The sequence below is a fragment of the Buteo buteo genome, chromosome 4 (assembly GCF_964188355.1).
Source record: "Buteo buteo chromosome 4, bButBut1.hap1.1, whole genome shotgun sequence".
Taxonomy (NCBI): Eukaryota; Metazoa; Chordata; class Aves; order Accipitriformes; family Accipitridae; genus Buteo; species Buteo buteo.
In genome coordinates, this window is record NC_134174.1 from 55509002 (window position 1) to 55532905 (window position 23904).

General features: G+C 44.8%; 1 protein-coding gene across 5 annotated transcripts in view; it reads left to right on the forward strand.

Annotated features, from left to right (window-relative positions):
- The window catches only part of CNNM2 (cyclin and CBS domain divalent metal cation transport mediator 2), a 124672-nt gene extending 101252 nt beyond the window's left edge, over nt 1–23420 (forward strand). Inside the window, exons 3-9 of one of the 5 annotated variants that reach the window (XR_012650146.1) lie at nt 5014–5151; nt 7265–7434; nt 10800–10893; nt 13406–13471; nt 13571–13602; nt 17280–17464; nt 19648–23420. Coding sequence is in view for 3 of the 5 variants with exons in the window: in XM_075026290.1 (XP_074882391.1) it covers nt 5014–5151; nt 7265–7434; nt 10800–10893; nt 13406–13471; nt 17280–17464; nt 19648–19857 (863 nt within the window). In the remaining 2 variants the exon portion in view is untranslated. Of the gene's footprint in view, nt 1–5013; nt 5152–5326; nt 5392–7264; nt 7435–10799; nt 10894–13405; nt 13472–13570; nt 13603–17279; nt 17465–17885 lie in introns of those variants that run through there. The other 4 variants (XM_075026290.1, XM_075026292.1, XM_075026291.1 and 1 more) reach the window with 4 other exon arrangements.
- Nucleotides 23421–23904: the final 484 nt, after the last annotated feature.

Consider the following 23904-nt stretch of genomic DNA (forward strand, 5'->3'; position numbering starts at 1 on the left):
TTTAAAAATATTTTGTTTTGCTTTGATGGAAACCTGAAATTTGATGACATGCCTGACCTTGGTGTTGAAACTGTGCCTTTCTGCTCTTTCCATGAAAATCCATTTGAACCGTGTTAGGGTAGAAGCAACTGTATATTTACAGTTTTTGCTGAAAGCTGCTCTCCCTGCTGAAGCTCTGCAGCTGAATTTCTGGAGGGTTGCATGCCCAATTTCTTCAGACTGCTGTAGTCTGCTATGTCATATCACTTGTAGAGATGTTGGGAGCAAGGAGAAGAAGATGGGAGCAAGAAAAATTGTTAAATCTCTCTGACCTATCAACATCTAGATAGACTGAGTACTGAGCATGAGACTTTCTATTGGGGATGCTGATGGGCTGGGGAGAAGAGGTTTCTGTCATGACAAAGGTAGGATCTGACGACATTTCAGCCAGTGTCACAATGAAGAGCTGTCAGTGTGTTTAGTTCTTAGTACTGGAAAGTTGGAGCGTTTTTTCATGGTTGACATGCTATAGGAATCTGTCCTGCACTCCCATGGCCCTAGCTATGGTGGGAGAATATTTCTCAACATTCTCAAAGGGCCAAAAGAGAAAGCTTTATGTTCTGTCTTGGCCTCAGACCGCAGTGCGCTTGAGAAACATGGAGTTCACTGTTCTGACCCGTGTTTGACTGGTGGCCTGTCTTATTTAGCTCTTTCTAATTGAAGACGAGTTTAATCATCACCTTAGTGCAACTGGAATGCTACTGTTTTTCGCGCATAGAGTCAGAGAGGTTCTGCCACATGTAAAATCTGGGATTTTTCTACAAATGAAATACCTTAATGCACCCTTGTGCGTGTGTTCTGCATGTTGCGGATAAGTATGCTGGTTGTAAGCATCAGCTTACATTGCATTTTTACGTGCTCACCTGCATGCTGTTCAGCAGTCTGTCTCAGCGAATATGACCCCTGGCAATCCCATGCTGCAGGGGTGTTCAGCGTTATGTTTGTTACAGAGCTGCACTGCTGCACCTGCAGTAGCTTTCACCTAATGATTTTTTTTTTAGCCTTGACAAGTCACTTCCCTGAGGGGAAGACCACATCTTACTTGAACATTCCTGCTTCCAAACAGCTGTCAAAACAGGTATGTTAAATATATGTCCTGGTAAACTCTGTATCACTTCTCCCATTTAAAGCACGGAGCTATGGGAATAGAAGTTGTTTGGCCTAATAAGTGTCTCCACTGTCATCCAGTGAAAGTGTAGCAACATAGAAAAGGTTTTGCAATGCCAATTGTCGGGCAAGACCTACAGATACTGGTATGGTGTACATCCGTATCCTATGCCAGGACAGCAGAGCTTTGTGTAGCTGGAATCTGATCTTTAGATATAGCAAGGTGGTTGCCATCCATTAGAAAATGATGCTTTTGCCTTGTTGGCCATTAGGACTACAGACTTGCTAACCTTCTGCTGTCTAGCACCGGTAGGCTGCAGGAGATGCATCCTTACAGGAAGCTATTCTAGGCTGTTAAAGAGCTTCAGGTTTAGTCCTGCTGACTTTCTGTCAGTTGCCAAAACATGTGTGATACACAGGGCAACCTGGTTTTCCTAGCTAGGGACAAAAAGAACTGGCAAAACTAACTTAGTTAATTCCTAAACCTTTCTTTTAAAATGAAACAAACCCACAGGCTTAAAAGAACCTGTGCGGTGTGTGGGACATAGGCCGCCAGCCTGGGTGTGTGCATCACTGGGGGACGAGGGAGAGGGGAACATGGGGTGTGTGCTGAGTGGGACTGGCATCCACCTCTGACTCTTGGACTGGGCGTCCTGGTACTGAGTGTGGGCACAGGGTCAGTGAGTCTAGTCCTCTGGGAAATGTACTTTCTTTTCCTGGAGTATCTGATAGATGCACATGTCGAGCAGTGGCCTGTCTCTGTCCTTGTACAGTTCTTGTGTGCCAGACAGAACCACAGTCCCATTTGATAAGATATTTTTGTCCTCATTATCTTGTCTGGAGCTCACTGCAGATGTCTACTCTGTCCTAAAGACAAAAGGACAAAAAGGAGCACAGGAGGAGAACAAGAACCTTTCCAGAACATTGTTTGGGTGCATTTGCAGCACCTGTCAGCCTGCTGCCTGCCTGCCCGCCCACCCAACTAAACGGGTTATATGAGGTTTGAACTCTGTTCTGTAGCTGGCTCCAGTCCAAGCTGGCTCCTTCAAGGAAATTCATGTAATCATTTGTGGTGTTCTGCGTCAGGCCTGAAAGTTCAGAAATACTACAAGAGAGATAACAACCTTACTTGTGTTTGGACCCCTCCTCTTCTTGAGTTCTCTCCCTCAGCCCAGGAGCTCATGGTCAGCCTTGCTGCCTTTGATTTAAGGGAAAAGTCTAAATATTCCCAGAACCTACTGAAGATACTTGCAATATTTGTTGAGATCTCACCAAAAGCTATATTAAGAGTGTCCCTCACGCATCACATTGTTCATGTTGCAGAACCAAACAGTGTCACAGCACTCTGTAAGCAGAAATCGCTTCAGCATGCCAAGATCACTTCAGTGCCCAGGTCTATAGGAAGGACAGACAGGAAATACCTGGTCCAGATTCAATTACTTCTGTCACCATCCAATCCTTGGTTCTTATGTCTTACAAGAAGCTCAGAAGTTGTTTGGATAGAGAAGAACAATTAAGACCATCCCTTACAAAAATAAGTCAAGATAATGGCGTTAAACCATATGGCTCTGCGCTCACTGTGTAACATTTTTCTTGGGGGAAGGTTTTGGGACAAGCTGCCAAGGAAACAGTAGAAGGAGAGGATATCACCCATCATTTGATTAAGAACCTAGGTCTCTTACCTTGATGACTGATGCAGACAGAAAGATTTAAGGCATCCACCCATGGTGTGATGCTGGCCCTGTTTTTAGGTACCAGAAGTGCTGTGTGAAGCCTGCAGTGGTACAGTTCATTCACAGGAGGAATACAGAGATACTTTACTGCCCCACTGAAGAGATGTTTCCCTGTCCCAGGGCCAAAACTTATGATTTTTTTACTCCCTGAAGAGAGCAATGACAGAGCTCCTTGTGAGAAAGCATCCTAGCCGCAGCATGGTGAAAAATAGCATTTTCTTGCGCTTTTCAGAAAAAGCACAGTTTCTATTCTTCTTACCTCTTACAAGAGGTAGGACCTAGTGAGAGCTTTGGTATCCATCTTTCCTTTAACTGCAAGTGCAGCTAAGGTCTGTCTGACTATATTCCTAAGGCAGAGATTGTTTTTAGTCTATAACCACTCCCTTGGGTGGTTTCTATTCCTGCTTTTGGAAGAGAAACTGCAGTCCCTGATGCAGTCCAGGTCCTGGGTAAAGTACTACTAGGGTAAGAGTCTTCTGGTTTCAAAGAAGAAAAAGGGCATGGGTCATCATCGTTCTTCTCCATGTGCTTGGGAACAAGCATCTCAAATTTGCTGATTTGCACTGCTGACAGAATGAGCTTTAGATATTTAGAGTAGATATGTTACTATCAGTACAGTATTGCTGTTGAGTCTGTGATCATCCTATAGTGGAGGCTTGTCTATGGTTGAGCATCTAAAAGTCTAGATGAATTGGGAAAGTCTTTCTAGAAATCTCTTAATTACCAGTATTGTGGATTTCCAAGTCCCAAACTCAACCACTCTGAGCCTTACATAGTCGTAGCATGTATTTGGACGCATACAGGACTCCAGATCTCAGTGGCTTCCTTGCTATGGTACATCAATTTAATCATCTTTGCATGCATAACCCAAAATCTGGCAACAGCTACCTGGGAGTATGCATGAGGTTTCACAGTGTTAGCTTGTCACCTACACCTCTTTGTGTGTTTGCCTGAATTCTCAGCAGTGAATCAATGCACCAGAACTGCCTGTGGTCTCTCAAAAGTCCAGTCATTTTAAACCAATGACTAGGGGTCTGATAGACAAGTAGCTATAGTGTTTTCAATATCTTTCCCCACTAAGGCCCTAGAACCTGAGCCATGCCTCAAGTCTGGCGGGCTCACAGTAATTGCATCAAGACTTGGGTTTCCTGCAATATACGGTGAAGCTCAGAGCTGACTGACAGCATTCTGCTGCTTATAACCAATGCCACCTTACGCACTGTGTCAGGAGAGAAGAGCAAGACCCTGCCATCTGAGCAGAGACCTCTTCTCCGTGGAATAGATGTATACTGTACCCCAACATGCCTAGAGCTCTCTGCTTACCTGGTTTTCTAGACATTTTGGCAGATTAGCTCAGTGGGTAGATGATAATAGCTGGGTTGTTTGTGCCTCTCAACTCCATCTTTCATGTTGTCTTTCACAAATGGGGATTCCCCACCACAGAACCTGTTTTAAGACACAGACAAATCAAGTGGGAAGTATTTAGCTGAATAAAGAACAGGAGTCCGGGATCACTAGCAGGTGAATTCCCTTATCTGAACTCCTGAAGCTGCTCTGTACTTCATTCTGGCTTCAGTGCCTGTAAAGTCACCAGAGATTCCCACCTTCAGGCTGTACACCTCGCTAGCCTTTGCTGAAGTTTGGACAGGAAGAAAGAAACTGCGTATGGTAGACTTTGGGAGTTACTTGGACCAAAGGCACGCGGATTTTGCCAAAGCTCTGAAGAGTCAGTAAAGCCATGGTACATCATGATAAGTCATTGTGTATTTAGTCTATGTACTTGCTGGGAATTTTCTAAGGAATATATATGAAAAAATTAGATTTCTGCAATTAGATGTTTGAAAGTAGAGGCTTTCCCCCCGTTGAAGTGTCAGAGAAGTGACAGAGGCTGTGGGTGCCTGGCTCTGCAGGACAGGGGCTCATGGTCAGGTGAACCCACAGCAGAGCTCGCTGGTTGTTTCTGGTTTGTGCTGCGTGCCGATGAGCAGGGCTTTGCATGTGCTGCAGAGGGCTCTGTCTGCACCCTGTGCTCTGGGTGGCCATCCTGGATGACGCCATCCAGCATGGTTCATGTTGGACCCCGTTCTAACAGAAATCGCTTCCTTCCTTTCTTTTCCCACCCTCCCTTCCCCAGCTGATAACAAGACGAAAAAGAAAGTAGCTCATCGGGACAGGAAGCAGGACTTCTCTGCCTTCAAGCAGACAGACAGCGAGATGAAGGTTAAAATATCACCGCAGCTCCTCCTGGCAATGCACCGGTTCCTGGCAACAGGCAAGTGCGGGTTATCTTTTTTTGCAATCGTGCCAGAGCCTCGGAGGCAGTTTGTCAGCAAAGGCTGGTGAGGTGGGTGGGACAGTGCAGGCGGGAAGGGAGGCTGGATTGTGGGGTGACAAATAATGCCACTGTTGTGTTTTTCTTTTTAAATTCTCTCCTCTCCTGTGTTCAGTGTCGGCATGAACCCTCTGAGACATTTACCAGGGGTGGACCAGTAACTTTAAATTGGTCTGAAAGGTAAGGATGAACGCCAAGTGCCGCACTGCATGTCTAGAGTCCGTCAGATTAACGACTAGCAAGTACACCCCATTAGGAAGAGCTCAGGGAACAAACCAAAGAGGACTCGATACCACTGGCCAGCTGACTGTAATTGCACTCTGTCGCCTTCTCCAGAAAGAGATGCTGGACTTTTTGCAGGAGGGTCTAAACCTGTTCCATGAGGCTTTTTGACTGCAAGTGAAAACTCTCCCGACACATTTAATGCAGACTGCACAGGCAGTTGAACTGTACTTTTTAAAATGGATTTCTGGCTGGCTTGTGTGACCTCCGTTGATGACTTCAGGTTTCAGAGGACAGTTGTCTCCATCCCAGAACACCTTGATGTTTTAGCCCTTGGGTGGGCAGTCTGGCAGAGAGGCCAGGGCCTTGAATGGTTTTTTGCAGCTGATAATGCCTTTCATCGTAAAGTTGGTCCCTTCACCTCAGAGATGAGACCTGTTAACAGGAGAGCTTGTGGAAAACATACCTTCCTATTGCTCGTGCTGTCTCTCTTTGACATATAAAGACTTCTCAGATGCAGGCCTTTCAGATGGGCATCTTTCACTGCTATGTTCAACATATATTCATGGGTTGAAAATCATAAAGTTGTTTTGTCTCAAGTTTGCCAGCTCCAGTTGGAAATTAGTACTTCCCCTCCTCTAAGATGCAGTAACTGCCTGCCTAGATGCTCCTAGTCTGCCTTCATGCTTTATTTTGCCTCTGTGACTTGAAAGAAACATGTACCTGATCGGTTATCACATCTCAGCTGAGGGGCAGTAATTCCTTAGAAGGCTTGGACTCCTACAGCTCATGTGCATGTGAGCATGTCCTTGGTGAATGGAAGCAGTTCAACAGGAAGATGCGGATTTAACAGCAAGCAAGGCATTGTTCATGTAGTGGTACAAGACTTGATGGAGTTCCCTAAACACCTGCTCAACAGACATAGACTTACAGTGCTGCCTCTCTGCTTGTTTGGTGGATGAAAGGATTGTGTAGCTTAAATCCAGGTCTGTCTGTGAAGCCACTGCTAAATAAGATGAAAGCTACAGTTTTGGTTTCTCTGTTCTAAATTGAGAATAGTATCTTTAGCAGATGAAAGGCACTGGGTCATTAACGGTCCTGTTCTGAAATGAGGTGTTAGGAAGGCTTATCAATTTGCATGTGTAAATCTTGGCATCCCTGGCTTAACTCTCTCACATGAGGATGAGCTTTTCTGCTTCAAACAGCTCCTGTTGGGAACACTGAAGAGCAAGTGGATAGGGGATGTGTTCTGTGTGTCAGGCATTAATCCCACATGGTTTAAACTGACCTGCGCTGTCTCTCACTTTGAGTAACTCTTCCCATATGAACTGTGGCAGCCCCAATTGTGTCTTTGATTTATGTCGAGCATCTATCTAGAGCAACTTTCTAGGCCCCCAACAGTGATTTTTTTTTTTTTTTTGAAAGAGTGCAATAAATGCAGTAACTTTAATACCTTTCGAGGAAGGAAAAACCAAATTCAAAGGTTCTCTGTGCCCCAATTGTAAAGCTCTTCCATTTATACAACTCTCCAATGAGCCTATACAACTGTGACTCTGAAGTCTCAAGAGGGCAAGACTGCCTTTTTCTTTTCCCTTTCAGATGAAGACATGGTTTTTGGTTGTTTTGAAAAATACTTCAGTAATGAAAATTGGGGTGTTCCTGTTTTTTTCCCCCCCTTACAAATCTAACAGTCTCAAAAGACAGGAAGCCTGCAATTCCATAATGGATCTCTCTGCATCTGTGTGTCTTTTATAGGCAAATGCTTATTAATGAGTTTTGCTAACTTCTTGCCAAGCTGAAGTGTAATGCCAAGTTGTATCTTGTGTTATAGAAGTAGAAGCATTTGGTCCATCCCAGATGTCAGAGAAGATCCTTCTCAGGCTGCTAAAACATCCCAATGTCATCCAGGAGCTGAAATACGACGAGAAGAACAAGAAAGCCCCAGAACACTACCTCTACCAGCGAAACAAGCCTGTCGACTACTTTGTTCTCATTTTACAGGTCAGACATGTGATTATGTAGATATGTGCAAAATCCTTAATCTCCTGACATACCCCTCTTGATACCTCTTCCAGTTGTTGGAGTTTGTCTTCTTTCAAAGATGGGAATAGAGCTATAGCTCCTGGGAACTGCTCCAGCCTCCTTTATGACCTTGCCAACCTTGAAGAGCTCACTCAGCTGCTTTCAGCCTCAGTTAAACCAGTTGTGAAGGGAAGACAGCACTTCCCACTTCCAGTCATCTGTTGAAAGTTACTTATGCTTTAGGTATCACTAGGATAGGCAATGCAAAGGAATCCCTGTGTACAGCTGGCATTGCTCAGAAAATAGGGGTGCAAAAAATGGTGTTTCATAGGAGTTTGGCCAGGATGCTTTCTCTAATGTGTTTTTTCCTTTTGCAAAAGGAGGCATGGGGAGTTCGACAGTTTAGAGAAATTACATTTTTCTGTGCAATTTGGAAACCTGTACCTGTGATGGTGTGGGAAGCACAGGTTTCAGTGGGGGCATCGTGCCATCTACTGGACTGCTGCCACCTCCTGCCACAGCCCCTGCGGTTCCTGGGCACCCTGCCATCCGAGTGCTCGCCATACCCTGAAATCGCTGCATTTGGGTGGGTTTTAGATTGGAGCCCTAGGTGGTGTGGAAGGACTGTTTTCTGCTTGTTCCGTACAGGATTGCTTCCAGTGCTGGTATCTCCCATGTTTTGTTACTTAACAAGAATGCTTGAATGGCTCGGTAAAGCTTTACACAGAAACTTAGCTTCCATCTAGCACTGTTTGAGAAGGAACAGTCCTTTAAGAGAGATTTTGCTGGAAAGGTGCTTATGTTTCTATCCTGCATAACTGAAATCAGTTTTGGTTATAAAAACACAAGAATTGTAGCTAAAGTTGTAACACAGGGCTTGAAAACTTCCTTAACATGGCCTTAAAAAAAAATAAAATAAGAGAGAGGGAGGTTTAAACACTGTCAGTGATAAACAACTAAGAAAGCACTGGAATATGATATTGTGGATTCAATGTAATACTCTTTTTTTTAAAAGGATCAGGTTTTTCAAGGGTTTGAGGAGCCACTGGTAGCTCTCTAACGGCTCTTTATGTGCTGAACTGTTGCAATCTGAAATATTCCAGAGGCAAGATAATGCTCCTGAATGAGGTAATGCTGCAAAGACATAAATGGAGGACATGGGCAATACAAAAGAACAATCAGTTCTTTCTGAGCTATTCTGCAATCAATAAATATTTAGCAAACACAATGTGCTAGCTCTATAATGCATTTGGAAATGCGAGTCTTGCAGTAGGTACATACTGTAAAAATGGTAACAAGGTTGGTTCTACAAGGATCAAGAAGGTATAAATACTCTGCTTTTGTTACTTAAATGGACTTGGACTTACTCTCGTGTGTTGAGAGACCAAGAATACCTTCACAGTAAACACATGCCAGAACACAATTAAATGTATATTCTGTGCTTTAAATTTACCAATTTAATCTCTGTAGAGTTACTATTTTAGCTGGAATGTCACCTGTTTGCAACAGTTTTTCTCTTAGCTAATGGGAAGTTCTTCTGTAGCAGTTTGAGATTTTTGTCACTGTTTTTTCAGAATTCCTGTTAGAACATTAAACAGTGGAAAACCAGGAACCACATATGCATGCATTTAAACAGGGCAAAACACATCTAATAGCATGCATGGGGAATTCTTATCAGCTTTTCAGCCTCTGGGGCCATGCCAAGCATGCCTGGTCTTCATATGTCCACCACGTGGAACCTTGGAGGTGCTGCATGTGCTGATTCTTGGAACCGAAACTCAACTCTACTACTAATTACTAGTTTGTATTTGGCTACTAACTCCAGACTGACTGTATGTGAAGATCAAAGCCCACTTGCGTATGTATTTTGGAGACCTGATATTGGCTGGTGAATAACTACCAGCAGTAAGTAGGTTGAGAGCTCTGTTTATAACCAGTCTTTGCCTGGGTGATGAAATCTTACCTTTTGGAGGCTTATAATGAACAAATAAGCTACTTATTTGTGTTGTGGAGTGAAATTGGTTTTAAAAGGGATTATATGAAGTTGTTGCTTGTGATAGCAGGAAGGTGGATTTGTGAGCTAGGCACTCTCTTCCTGCTAGGTAGATTTTGTGGTTTTTCTCATCTGGGACAGTTAGACAAACTGACTTGGTATCAGGACTCATGCAGGTGGAGCTCATTTTCATGTTTTTCTGCCCCAGTACAGTACTGTATAGTTAAAGGCAGGATTATTTATTTTAAATGGTGCTTAATGAAATAAACACATAGAAATAAAATCTACCTTTTGGACTAACGTTGACTCGATTGTGTCCAGTTGATGTTCTGTCTGCTTAGTACACATGGGACGGGCAGTCTGTCTGCCCTTTCCAGCCTAAGCAGAGGGAGAGCATTGCAGGTAATTATGTTGTTTGCCTGAAATCCCAACCTTTGTGTAGTTGAGCCTGAAAGCTGCATGAGATTTCTTCTTTCTGCAGTGGTATGCTTGTAACTCTCAGTGCAGTACCAGTAAGGATGGATGGATGTGAAAACCAGGCCCCATTAAGAAGCCAACTATTTTTGGCTACTTGTATACCAAAGTAACTGGGATGTTTACAGCTATGTTTGATATGGTGGGTTGTGTTCTAGAGTCCTTCATAGGACATGACGTTAAACATTTGGTTCAGCCCACATCAGAAATGGGTGCGCTTGCGTGGTAGTGTGGTTTTGCACAGCTTGGGAAGAACTGAGTGTCCTTCTAGGCAAGACCCTCTTGAAAGAGCAGGATCTTAAGTTAAGGATGCTGGAATATGTAAACCTGCTAGAAACCAAGAAAACCAAAGTAGCCCCAAGACTACTCCTGCAGGAATAAGGGCTTTGTTTCTGTGGGAATCTCATCGGTGAAGGCAGACAGCCTCCTTATGTGTTGTCTCCCATCTCCCTTTCCTATGTTTGTGTTAGAGGGGACTCTGTGTGAGTGTGAGCTGTGGCCCAAAATGACTTAGGTGTCTCAAGACACCAGATGACTGTGCTACATATAAGCTTATTGTGAAACCGGGGGAGTATTTTTTCACTCTGCATTGAGGGAAAATGGCCTGGCAACACTTGGAGCAGGGCAGTAGTACCACCCAAAGCGCTGTGGTGATCCCGCTCCTTTGCAGGGACTTAGGCTGGCCATAGGTCACCAAAGACCAGGATAGCTCAGGGTACAAGAGCACGTTGCCCTCCAGGATCTGTCCCTGCTCAGGCGCCATTACAAACTGCAGGGACCAAGACACTGCTTAGGTATGTCAGGCAAAACTAGCTTTCTTGTGCCTCAAGACCTACGGTCCCTTTTAATTGCAGCTCTCTCTCCTTTTCCTTAACAGGGGAAAGTGGAAGTGGAGGCTGGGAAAGAGGGGATGAAGTTTGAAGCTGGTGCTTTTTCCTACTATGGGGTGATGGCCCTCACAGCATCGCCAGGTACGTCCTCTTACGTTCCACTTCTGGAATGCGCTCCTGCGCAAGCTTGCTCATCCTGCGAGTGCGGCAGGAGGAGGCTGCGCAGGGCATCCCCCCGCCGCGTCCGCGTCCATCCGTGGGGCTGATGTAAAGCATACGTCCTTGCAAGCGAAACTGGCTGCCTGCCACAGTGTCCCTGAGAGGGGGCCAGGCTGGTGGCGACGCTGGCGCTGACTCCGAAACCCGGCGACTGGCAGCGGTTTGCCAGCTCCCAGAGGATGCGAGTGTTGGCCTTCGCGAGTGATGTGTTTGGTACTGGAGGACAGCTTTGTAGTCTTGCTCGGGGTAGGGTAACAGGGATTGAATTAACGGGAATAAATAATTAGTGGCGGAGGGACATCTAGTGGTGCAAAGTACAAGTGCCCGCTGAGCTCGGGTATGGTTCCCTTTACCAGTCTTGTTTCTAAAGCCGTCTTGAGGAAAAGGAGGGCAGCAGTGCAAGAAAAGCGATCGCTCCTGTCAGCTTGTGTGGAAATGGAACCAAGAAATCGGCAAGGGGGGAGAGCTGGTGTCAGAGGGCGAGGTGGGAGCCAGTTCCTGGCACACAAGCGTAGCTGCACAAGCCACCACCTCACAAGTGCAGGTTGGGGGATTGTTTTATGATCCACCAAGAGTAGGCTTCAGTGCCGTATTTCAGCATTTGGTGATGTATTTTGGTGCCAGCAGTGTCACCACTAAGATCTCGACCTCAACTGGGAATCCACAGCCTCGTTGGGGAGAGCTGGGGTGCTGGTGCTGGTGTTGGCCATCTGCTGACCCAAAGCCGCTTGCTCAGCTTCAGGGAGAGACATTTCTCACGCTGAAATCAGGTCCTCCTGTCGCAGCAGGGTTTATGTTCCACTTGAGAGGCAGCTTGTTTTAATGGTACACAGATGAGCACTCCCTTTACATGTGTGTACCTATGTGTATGTACATCAGCGAATGGTGTTGGAATGAAAATGATTTTGTAAGTTATGAGTATAGCCTTATTAAACTCTACAGACAACAGCAGTTCTCTTGGACATGTGAGCTCACTTTTACAGGCAAGATTAATTCTTCCTTAATTATGTGCACTTTGATCAGTCTAGCTTATACCGTTTGAGGCTTGACAGATTTGAAAGTGTGCAGAGCACTGAGTGGATTTTATCTGAGCAATAGCAGCAGTGTTCACAAGGAATCATGGCGCACATGTGTGTACAACTGCATCATACCTCAGCTTTGTAGCTCAGCTTTTGCAATATGGGCCAGGTACAGAGCTGGGTTAGTCATGATCACTCCTCCTACCAGACCTAAGCTTGGAAATCACTTGTGGCATTTCTGTTTTGCCAGCATTGTTCAGTTTGAACGTTTTCATGTGGGTTTTTTTGGTTGTTTTGTTTTGTTTTGTTTTGTTTTGTTTTCTGGTGTTGCTAACCCTCCCCACAACCATGCCAGTTGCCCCAAGTCCTGTGAGGTCAAATGATCTCCTCTTCACGTGTCCCAAAATCCATCTTGGATTTTGTCATGTCAAAGTTAAGGACATACACTATTTTAAATTAATCTTGGCCAACCTTGGATTTGTTTACCTTCAACTGGTTGGCTTTTACCAGTAGCAAACCCCTCATTTTGCTGGCTTTCCCTCCAGGTTTTAGAGAATTTGTTTTGTGATGTCTTGCAGCATCTTGAGATTTTGTTAGGTTGAGCTCATAAAAATAAATTCCTGTTGCTCTGTGTAGACAGGAAAGCTCAGTGAAAGTATAAGTCATTGCAGAACAAGAGAAAACTCCTACTCTTCTGTGTGCCCTAATCAGACTTCATGTGCCTGCTCTCCGTGCCTGGAATGTGAAGTCAGTAACAGGAGAGTAAAGCATTAAAAAAAACCACAAAAAAACAACCCCTCCTCCAAAAACAAACCAAAAACCCCAAACAAACAAAAAAACCCCCACAATAAGAGCGTGAAGCTTTTTTTCTTTAACTACAGCTGGGGAGGGATTTGCAGTAACAATGAGCAGTATGGTACACATCCTGACAGGGATGAGCTTGGAGAATCACAACCTCGCTTGACATTTTACTGAAAACTTGAAGAACTATGAAGTGTCTTTTGGTTTCATTTCTATTTTTGTCTGACTCCCATGAGAAACAGCACCTGTGAAAGCTTTCTGGCTTGTTTTAACTCTTTGCCTTCCAGGCTGGAGTGGGCACCACTGCTCCTTTTGAACTATTTTAAAACTGAGTGTGCCTTGATGGACTGTTCTGTGCTGGATAACCATTCAAATTATCAAGTGAAAATTGTTCACTTCACTGTAATTCCGTAGGCTTGTTTTTTGGTTTATTCCTAAAATTGTTTAATTGTCTTTTTCGGTTTTACTTTTGTTTTAACTTTTTACTTTTTCACAGTTGATTTGCACTTTTGGTTTTAGTTCTTCAGTGTGTGAACTGGCTCCTTCCCCTGTCGAGTGTGGATAGCTGCCGCCTTTCTGGTCGTGATCTCATCCTTTTTCTCTCCCTCTTCTAGTTCCCTTGTCCCTGTCTCGTACCTTTGTTGTCAGCAGAACAGAGTTGTTAGCAGCAGGTTCTCCAGGTAAATCCGCATGCTTCTATTTTCACCATTCTTGTGACTGCCCTGATGCCATAAAAAGTCAGCTGCAGTCTGTATTTATCTGACCCCTTTGCTCGTTAGGGAGAAGTCCAGCACAGAGTTATGCCTCACAGGTAGGTATCCTGAACTTTCGTTTATGATAACTGGTAGCAACATGACAGGGTCATCAAAATGGGAAGAACTAAAAACATGTTGAAGAAAATGTATTTGGTAATGTGTGCTTGTTCTTGTTTCTCATGTCTATGCTGGTGGAACATTAGGAGGGGAGATTTTTTCAAAGAAGGTATTCTCCCCCAGGCTGAGGCTTAAAAATTTCTGAAGAAAATGTATTTGGCAGAGGAGAATGTCTGCTGTTAAACTGCCATAAAAGGAAAACATCTTTAATGAAAGAATTCTTATATTCTCATATGGGTAAATTCTATGGTTTGTATACAGTCTGGCCATTTCGATTCCTCAAAAGCTTTGAGCTTTCTTTCAGTGAGGTTAATGCTGTGGACCGGCACGGTGGTGTACTGAGTGGTCAGATTTGCAATGGAATGTGCAATAAGGTTGTGGGACCTCCTGTGGGGTTTTCTGGTTCCCATTTTGCTTAAGACCTTTCCTTGATGAATAACTGGTTGACTGACACAGAAATCCCTTTGGACAGCAGAGACCAAGGAGGGCATAAATTGGGCCAAAAAGAGCTCTGAGATGTGGTTGAACGGTTGGAAATTGGGAAGGTTCAAGAACTGAGCTTTGCAGACACTGCATGCACAGAGTAGTTGATAAAAATGGAAACCCATCAAGAAAGTCTGTAGGAAGAACAGAATCCTAAAATAGTTTGGGCCACAGCGAACATATTTCTTCCTTTTGAAGTTTTCTTTTTCTGATGAAATGTCTTTCTGTGGACCTAAAAGCAAACAAGATAATGATATGCATATTTAAGTGAAACATCTCCTAAACATTAATACATATCATGTGTTTCATAAACTTTCACCATCTGCTTTCTGTATTTTCTCTCTCTTCTTTTTTCACTTTTGAAAATGTGTTTCACCATCGGTCCTTAAATTAGTCTCATGCACATTCCAAACAAACTACAGGTTGTTGCCCTGCAGGGGATTTTTTTTCCTTCCCTGTTAAAGTTTCCTGCTGCTAAACTTCAAAGAAGGTGGAGAAATTTAATCTTTCTTTAATTAAAGTACCTGATGGCTTTCTTTTAAGCTCAGTGGCTTTGATTGTCTTTTTCAGCTTGGTTCTTTTGTTTTGCCAGGTCGTCTTTTTTTTTTTTTTTTTTTCCTTGCTACAAATAAATGTACACTTTGCACATGCAAGTTGTTTCCAATATAAAAGGCAAGCACATTTTCGTAGCTTTTTTTCCCCAACTACAAAGAAAAAAAATCAATAATGGAAAATAATAATGGGAAGAATCTCCTTTGAAAGGAACTAATACGGTAAGCCTGGTCACTATGACAGTGTGGTACCAGTTTTGATGAAACTCGGACCTTGTCCTGGGTTCTTCTGAAGAGAATCCTGTTGTTTAACCCCAAATTCATAATACAGTTGTACTGATGTTTGTCTCGTGGTTTGTGCTCTTTATCCCCTGTATAGGAAGGTGAGGAGTATGGGAAAACCTGGGTAGAAAAGATCTGTCCAGATCTGGGCTGGCCTGCTAGAGGGCTGGCAGGGCGCTGTTCTGCAAACATGGACCTGCCTGGTATTCTTCTGTCGGGTGCCCTTTCTGTATCCTTCCTTCCTCATTAACTTCTCTTCTCCCTCCCTGACTTGTATGTGGTCCAGAAGTGATGTCCTTTCCCTCAGATTTTTAGTAATCATACTTTTTTGTTCTGTCCTTTCATTTCACCTGTCCCTTTTGTTTGTTTATTTGTTTGTTTTTTAATATATGCTTTGTTGTGTTGCTCTCTGTCCTTCTTTGGTTTCTATTAGTAATGTACTATAAGACCCCTGGTGAAAAGAAAGGGCAGATACAAGTCAAACCAGTGTAAAACTGTTCCAGATGGAAGCCTTTATCCTGAGCAGCAGTGATGCTGTTCTTGTCACACACAGGCATATTTTGTATATGCAGGTGGGAAAGAGGACAAATTCACTCAGTCTTCACAGTTCCTTGTTCTCCAGTGGGAATTACAGCATCAAGCCCTGTGCACAGATAGCAGTTTGGCTCCTGGCAGCAGTTATTGCAGCCCGGTGTGGCTTTCAAGATGGCAAGTTGATGTGGAGGAAAACCTTGCAGGGCTCCGAGTGCTTCTTCGTAAGCCTGTATTTGGTGTTGCCATAGGGACCTGCGCTAATTCCATAGTTGCAGAAATGGCAGAAAAATCGCCAAGTTGTCAGAACCTGTGTTTTTCTGTTCTCTTTTCTAAAATTGGAGGAAAGACAACGTCAGAGGGATTTTAAGTGGGAAATAAAAACCAGGGCAATTCTGCTGTGTATCTAGAAGCACCTAAAGTGTTAGGTTTAGGAAAGGCTGGATGCAGAGCTGTAGAACAACAGGCTGTGTCATTTGAGCAAGGAGAGATTATATTTATAGTGATTAAGTGGCAGAGGTAGTGTTGAATTTTAGGGAGCTTTTTAGAAATAAGTTTATATACAGAAAACTCTTCAAAAAAGAATTTGAAAAGCTTGCAAGGATACTGTTCCTGATTTGCTCAAAGAGGCTTTGTATCTTAAGATTATATGAAAATGATCTTTCAGCTGGGAATGGGGGTCACGTGGTGAGTAACAAAGTTTACATCAAGTTTCAGTTTGGGCTGGCTGAAAGAAATTTAACTGCACTAAGATCCAAAAATACACCAGTCCCAAAGACAGTCCTTTGATCAGTATGTACTGTGTGTGCGCCCTGGGAGAAGCCTGTCTGCAGGAGGGCTTGGGATGTCTCTTAGGATGCATTTCTGCCCTCCTGTCTTCTGGATCGCTGTGTGGGTGGAAGCTAGGGATGCAAAATGCCTGTGGCTTCCTGAAAGCACGTTTACTTGAGATAAACTGTGGACAGTCACATTCGCAGGTGACAGCTACGAGGTTTTCAAATGAAACCCTGCAGTTCTTAAATGCCAGTGATGGAAAATGATGTCTCTAGTATACTCCTTTCCTGGACACAGCTTTTTGTCTGAAGCATGGACTGTTTTCCCTGTTTTGCTGGCTGGCATGTATGACATGGAGCTTGCTCTCCTTCATTGAGTTTTTGCCCCCTCAAGCACTGGGAGGTACTAAAGGAAATGTTGAAGTCATCATCACATAGACTGCACTCTGGTCCACTGAGGACTCTATCCCTCTTATGATTTTGAAGATGTCTGCTGTAACTCAGGGAACAAGGCATATGTAGGTACCAGGTGGAATAAAAGGGGGAAATGGTTAGCTGGGACTGACTGTGGATGAAAGGTCTGATATGGAGTTACGATTATAAATCATTAAGACAAAAAAAAAAAGAAATCTGTTAAGCATGGTCTGACTATCAAGAGCTCCTGTAAGGGAGCCTTGGGAAGTTACCTTTCTCTGGTGGCTACCACTCATCAGCTGAAGCACTGTCACCAACTGTGCACAGGGCACGTCCCTTGCAACACAAACAAAACCAGGTTTGTTTAAGGCATACTCAGTGATGTCAGCTACCAGCTCTGGACTTAAAATGTACACTTTTTCAGGGTAATTTGGTTGTTTAGCTGCATGTCTAGTTATGAGTGGATTAAGTATTTGCAGTTCTTTTGTGCTACATCATGATTTATTATGTCCCTTTGAAACTGGTGACTTTAAATGTTTTCTACTTGATTTAAGAAATCTCTCACTCTTGCCTGTTTCTCAGCCGAAAACAAGTCTCCACCTCGGCCCTGCGGCTTGAATCACTCAGACTCTTTAAGCCGAAGTGATCGCATTGATGCAGTGACACCAACGTTAGGAAGCAGCAACAACCAGCTGAATGCATCTTTCCTCCAAGTGTATGTTCCGGACTACTCAGTGAAAGCACTCACAGACATTCAGTTCGTCAAGGTAGGAAAAAAGCTGGAAAGGCCCTGCTGGAAAGCTGGGCTTGGCTGGTAGGATGGAGAGCCTGGGGAAGGGAGGTTCCTCTAGATTGCTCTGTGAGTAAATAGGATTATGAAAGCAGCCGTTTAAAAATCACTTTAAATTACTTTTTCCCAGTATCTGCTATCCATTGATTTGTCTTCACTGTGCCTCTCATTTAGGCTTGTAAGTAGATTGGTCACATAAGTTTCTGGATTTCAGGTCCCTTGAGGAAAGATTATAGAAAATAACCTCTCTCTGCTTTTAGTCATGAAAGACATATCCTTGTGAAGCCTTTGGAGCCATCTGAAATGGAGACCCTTCATTATCCGACAGTGTCCTTTTCTAAAGGATGAGATATTTTCTGTTGGTTGCCGGTTTTATTCACTTTTGATTTTGGTTTCAGTTTGGGGTTCTTGATCTTACTTTCCGACTTGTCATCCTTCTTCTGCTTGGAGAAGTCTTCGACATTTCTCTTTATCTTAACTTCACATGTTAGGCTCATGTCTCATACTACCAGTGAGTTGCTGCATGAATACAGCTCTGTCCCCCAGCATGGTGCATCCCACGCTGAAATGTGTGCGAGTCCTGTGGGATAGGAGATCTAGCTGACCTGAGGAACAGCTAATGCTGGCAGCAATTTCAGCCCAGCTGGGAGTCCAGAGAAGTTGACGTCCCATGGCCAGAAGTTGACCCTCATGCTTTTCTTAAATTAAGTGCACGTTCACAGTTTCTTTGTATACAACTCAAACAATTTGTGAACTCAACTTCTGTCAAAGTTAATTCAATATTAAGAATGTGGAATAGAGTAGAAATACTGGAATGTTTTAAATCAATTATTCCTTAGCCAAATTTTAAAAGGAGAGTACAGTCTTGCATTCAAAACTTGACAGATGCAAGTGTACTGGCTGATGGTTCAAGTCTTCAAGGTTTAGATCAGTAAATGTTTATCACTGAGCAAGTGATTCTCACTACAGATTTGGATGGCTAATTGCTGTAAAGAGCAGCTGCTCATCTTATGCTGATTTATGTGGAGTCCTTCCAACTCTCACTGTGTTCATACTGAGGCTAATGAATGCTAAACTGTCTGGTGTCTCTGCAATAAGACTTGCACACCCCTTTTTGCATCACTCTGCTTTACACATAGGACAGAGTACTCAGCATTAGTGTTTTCACTGTGCCACGTGGGCATTTGTTCAATTAATACCTTGTAAACCAGGGTTGTGACCTGCTCGTGCATGTTTGGATTTTGCTTTTGGAGTTGTGGCCTTGTCCATCTGACTCTCTCCATTTCCAGTCCCTCTCTTGGGTTGCTACTGAGACTTACGGTTTTCTAAAAGTCTTGTTTCACCTCTTCCACCTTCCTGCCTGCTGAGATAACCCACTGCTGTTGTAGCACACGGGGCTGCCAGTGCACGTGCATCCTGCTGCCTGTCCTGGCTGAGAAGGCTGACCCAGAGGAGTTCATGGGGCTGGTTGCTTGTGGCTCCAGGAAGAATTCTTCCCTCTACCACCATAAGCAGATATATGGGGCTATAGGCTTCCTTGCCTCTGGGGCATTGTGGGTAGTGATACTCTGTGCTCTAGGCCAGCTCCCATCATGACTGTTCTGCTGAGTGCAGTGGAAGACTTCATGGATTGCTAATTTGGACTCATCTCTATGGAGATCCCAGTCTTTTCTAGAATTGAACGTCCTTATGTATCAGAATAAGGCTGTAGCTCCTGCTGCATTTGCTGGCCTAGACAAGAGCAGTAATGCTTGTACCCTCTGGCTCTATAGGGACTCTTAGAGCCTCACCAGGAGCTCACTGAAGTTGGGAGAAAGACTTCACTGAACTCTGGTTCTGGCCTTAAAAATGTGCATGGTTAGAAGGAAGTGGAGATCTGATTTTGAAATCTCTGCATAGGGATAAATCCCTGCCTTTGTACAGCATGGTGATCGCACAGCTCTGTGCTTCCACCCTGTCTGGAAATGTCACCATGCTGTGGTGTTGAGTTGAGATGCTCTAGACTTGCAAAGTGCAGGGATGTTTTATAGAAACAGGTAAACAGGGGTTGAAGTGTGATCATCTGGAAAGGGAGGGCACTTTAATTTTCTCAGTGTGTCCCATGGGAGACGCAAAAGTGTGACTGGCTGTTTTTGTTCCTTCCTTCTGTTCTTGGAGCAGATCTCAAGACAGCAGTACCAAAATGCCCTGATGGCATCCCGGATGGACAAAACACCTCAGTCTTCGGACAGTGAAAACACTAAAATCGAACTGACTCTTACGGAGCTGCATGACGGTTTGCCGGACGAGACAGCAAACCTGCTGAACGAACAGAACTGTGTGACTCACAACAAGCCCAACCACAGTATGCACAGTGAAGGAGCCATCTAGGAGCTGACTCCCCACAACCCACCCATCCCATCTCCTCAGCAGGACCAGCCCTTGCTCCTTCCTGCCTCCTCCCCGAGTGTGAACACCGTTAATATGTGCTTGCAACACTGTGCTGCATCCAGTGTTCTGAGACCAAAGACTTTTGCGTCCGTTCTGGGAGCAGAAGAGGAAGAAACAGGAAGAAAGGAGCAAAGAGCAAGAGAGACTAAAGCCCCAAGCGTACTTTGGGAATGGTGAGCCACCCTTGAGAACGATGAAAATACTTCTTGCAAAGTAGAATCATGTTTATTTTTTATCTGTATTTTTGATCCTTGTTGGGTTTTTCCTCCTCAAACACATATGGAGAAGTTTTAAAGCTCCTCCAGTTATTTTTTCAAGAGAGATCATGTTTTTAAAAAGTATTTTGCAGAGTTTTAAATTGTTTCTGTCCCTCCCTAACCTCAAATGGGCTCTGTCGTGGTTTTGTGAATTTGGCTCCAATGTCCTTAGGCCTCTTTTCACCCCTCTCTGGTCCTTTTTGTTGCCCTGTTGAAGAAGTTAGTAACTGGTACTTGTATGTTATTTGTGTCCTAAGATGAGCAAGCTTCAAGGAACCTCTGGTTTCAGCCACCTGGAGGGCCAAGGGATGAGTATTATTACATTCTTCCAGTTAGTTTCAGGGAAGGAGTGGTTACTTTCATATTTAATGATCTCTCAAATTTCGGAAGGTTTCTTTGTAAAACAGGCAAAAGCATTGTTACACTTACAGTTTTGTAACCTTCAAAAACTTTGTGTATGTTGAAGATGATACTGGGGGGGAAGGAGTTAATTAGCACAACTGCAGTCTTGTGAAATGAAAGCCAGGTGTAATTTTCCCTAGTGAAGTAACTGGGTGATTTTTCATTGATATTCTTCACAATGGCATGGTGAAGTAATGTGCGCACCCCAAAATGACAAGCTCTTAAGCACTAACGTGCTGTAGTTGTCTGCACACCATTAGCTTGGCCAGAGCAGATGTGCAGTCTTTGCTAAATAACAGAGAACATCAGTCCCCGTCCCCCCCTTCAATCTCTAGTATTAACACAAAAGATGCTGCTACAATTACACCCAAAGTACGTCCTCCAGGTGACAGTAAACCTCTGCCAGTGCAAGGATGGACTCCGCTGAGGAGCCGGGACCATCCTCTCCTCTCCAAGAACTGACAAAACTTTCCGGACGCGAGTGTATTGCACTTCAGGGATTCGGAGAGGTTCGTTTCCATGCTGTTCCCAGCCACATTCCTTCCTTTGAGTGGATTTAGTGCGTTTCCTTCTCTCTTGCCCCGTTTAACAGCCATTTTAGGGATTACCATGGTAGCTGAGCAGAGAGCCTCCCACCCAGCTGCCACTAGTGCAGGGCACCCTGTGTTGGGCAGCAGAAACCTCAAAAACCTGAATGCAGACTGGGTGCAAGCAAGAGGCACACAGTGGCAGTTGTGCATCATGCATTCCCCACTCCCACAGATGGAGTCTTAAGTCCTCAAATGAAAAAAAAGTCGTGTGTCCCCCCCCTCCCTGATCCTCTCTCCTTCCAGTGCTGTCTCAAACAAAATGTGAACGTTGCCCTCAGTATCTTGAGTGATTAATAAATCAGGCATTGCGGTTCTCTCTGTTTCAAGGTCCTTCCGTGGCCCCTGGCTATGTAGCATTTCCCTTCCTTTCTTTACACCCAGATAATCTCATCTGACCCTCAGAGAAGCCCCCAGCCCCACATGCAACTGCCAGAGCTCTCTGTGCCTGCATGCCTGCCCTGTCTCTCCTGCTCGCTGGCTGGGGAAGGCACTTGCCGCAAGTTCCCGCGGTCTGTCTTTGCGAATGGTGGCTGGAAAGGTGCAATATTTTGCTGCAGGGTCTCCCTGCAGAAAATTGGAGTGTGTGGTGTCAGAGCCGATTGGGTCTGCGTGTATCTCCTCCTCTCTCTTTCGGCTTCAGAAAGCAGCCCGAATTTTTGCTGTCCTCCCCAATGGGAAAGGTGGACTTTTTCCTTGGAGCCACCCATGAGGATGAAGTCCCCACAAGGGGGCATAGAAATTGCACAGTATTTAACTTGTGCACCCAGGGAGGAGGAAACGGGGCCCCCAAAACCCTACTCTCACATTTAGCTTTTTATGAACTTTCTTTGAGTCCATCTAAAAGCGTTTCCTTAGTCTCCATCCTCGCTCTGATGTGCACCAGCCCGCCACCACTGAGAGCACACGGCTCTGCATTGGCACAGGCTGACTTAAGCCCTGCTTGCTCCCGGAGAGCTGCCAATATTGCACCTTTCTCGCAAAGCAAAATGTTGAGATGTTACAGTGTTTGTCCTTGGCGAGGGACTTGCCTTGCCAGTTTTTATCTAGCGTTGCTAAATGTAAAAGTTTGTTGGAAGTGTTTGACACGGTGGTGAACTTGAGATGCAGTATCCGTTTTGTCAAACCTGCCGAAGGAGGGGAGGCTCAAGTCAAGGCAGCTCTCTCTCTGGGACGAAGTTGCTTGCTGGATCTGACTTCTGCTTCTTATGGCAGGTTATGGATTTGTTTGTGTCTGTTTCCCTTTAAAAAAAAAAAAAAAAAAAAGGCAAAAAAAAAAAAAAAAGCCAATTTTTCCAACCAAAGCCATGTGATCCCAAAGCAAATACCTCCTGCTTCTGCCCATGCTGCACTGTTCCAAAATTTGCAGGCGATTTTTTGCATGACTGTTTTTCATCACTTGTACAGATCCAATAATGGAAAGTGAAATAATTTCCATAAAAATAGTTGATTATAGATGTGTTTCATATGGAAAATATGTACCTGACCCAGAGGGGTTAGGAGCTGCTACTACTAATTAGCTTGAAGAACAAAGCATGGTCCTCTCCCCGGAGGGGAAAAAATCCAGTCTCCCTGTTCTCAGGGTATTTACAGTTTTACTGTTTAACAAATGCAAGGGGTTCCCAGCCCTCGTGGTGGGAACCATCACAAGCAGAGGAGCCCAGTGCCCAGCTCAGGATCACTTCTGAGCCTCTGGACAGCGTTTGCCGGCACCGGGACTTGGCTCTCCCAACTGCAGTGGAGATGCCATGGTGTCTGAGTCTGCCCTTGCAGCAAGTGTCCTGCCAGAGCAGGTCTGCTTTCTCTGCCTCGCTGGCTGCTCGCCTGCACTCAGGTGGGCCCAGATGCCAGATGCCGTGCCGTCAGTGCCATAAGGACGTGTGGCAGGGGTGCCGGTCGTCGCCGCGCCGCGGGACACCAGCTGGTGGCTTTGGGAATCGTTGGACTTGACCTCAGACCTCGGCAAGGCTTTGACTCGTAGAAAGGATACTGCATCTTCCTATGTCAGCTCCTACTGCCGCCTTTGTTCCCCTCGTCCGTCTGCCTCCGGGTGCAGGCAGAGGGGTGGACGATGGCCTGTTGGCCAGGGGAGGCTGGGAGGGCATCTAGCCATGGTTTCTACTGTCAATACAATTTTGCACAAGAGTTCTTTGAAGTGAGGTTTTCAACACTAATATCTTAAATGCACAACTGTGAATTATAACTTTTACACTCCTGTTGGTTGAATTTCCTTTAAATGAAATGAACCTGAATCTGTTGTAACTATGATTTTTTTTTTTTTTAATTCTGTGTATTGCCAAATCTTTGTAAAGAGTGAAGGTATGTTCTTGCTTTCCAATGAGAATCTTTCTCCAAACGAGACTGACTCTGGTGACGTGGAGATCATACGAAGCACGCTAGTTCTGAGTGAAGAGAGGCTCAGGGTGGGCTTAGCAACCAACCTCGGCCTCTCTGTAGACCCCAAGCTCAGACCCTCCAGAGTTTACAAAGCGCTTGTTGTTTTATTCCCAGCTTGTCCACTCCCTGAAATCCCTGTGCAGCTGATGGCGGCTGCCCCAGAGGAGCTCAGGACGGGGTATCCCGCAGAGGGATGAGGGATGCTGGCAGGGTGTCCAGGCTGGCCGGGGAGCAGGGGCCCCCAGGCTGGCGTGGCAAGATGAGGTGCTTCCCCCATGCAGTTGCACCTGCAGAGTGAGCTCCACGAGGCAGGTCCTTCCACTGCTCTCCACTTCTGCTCCGAA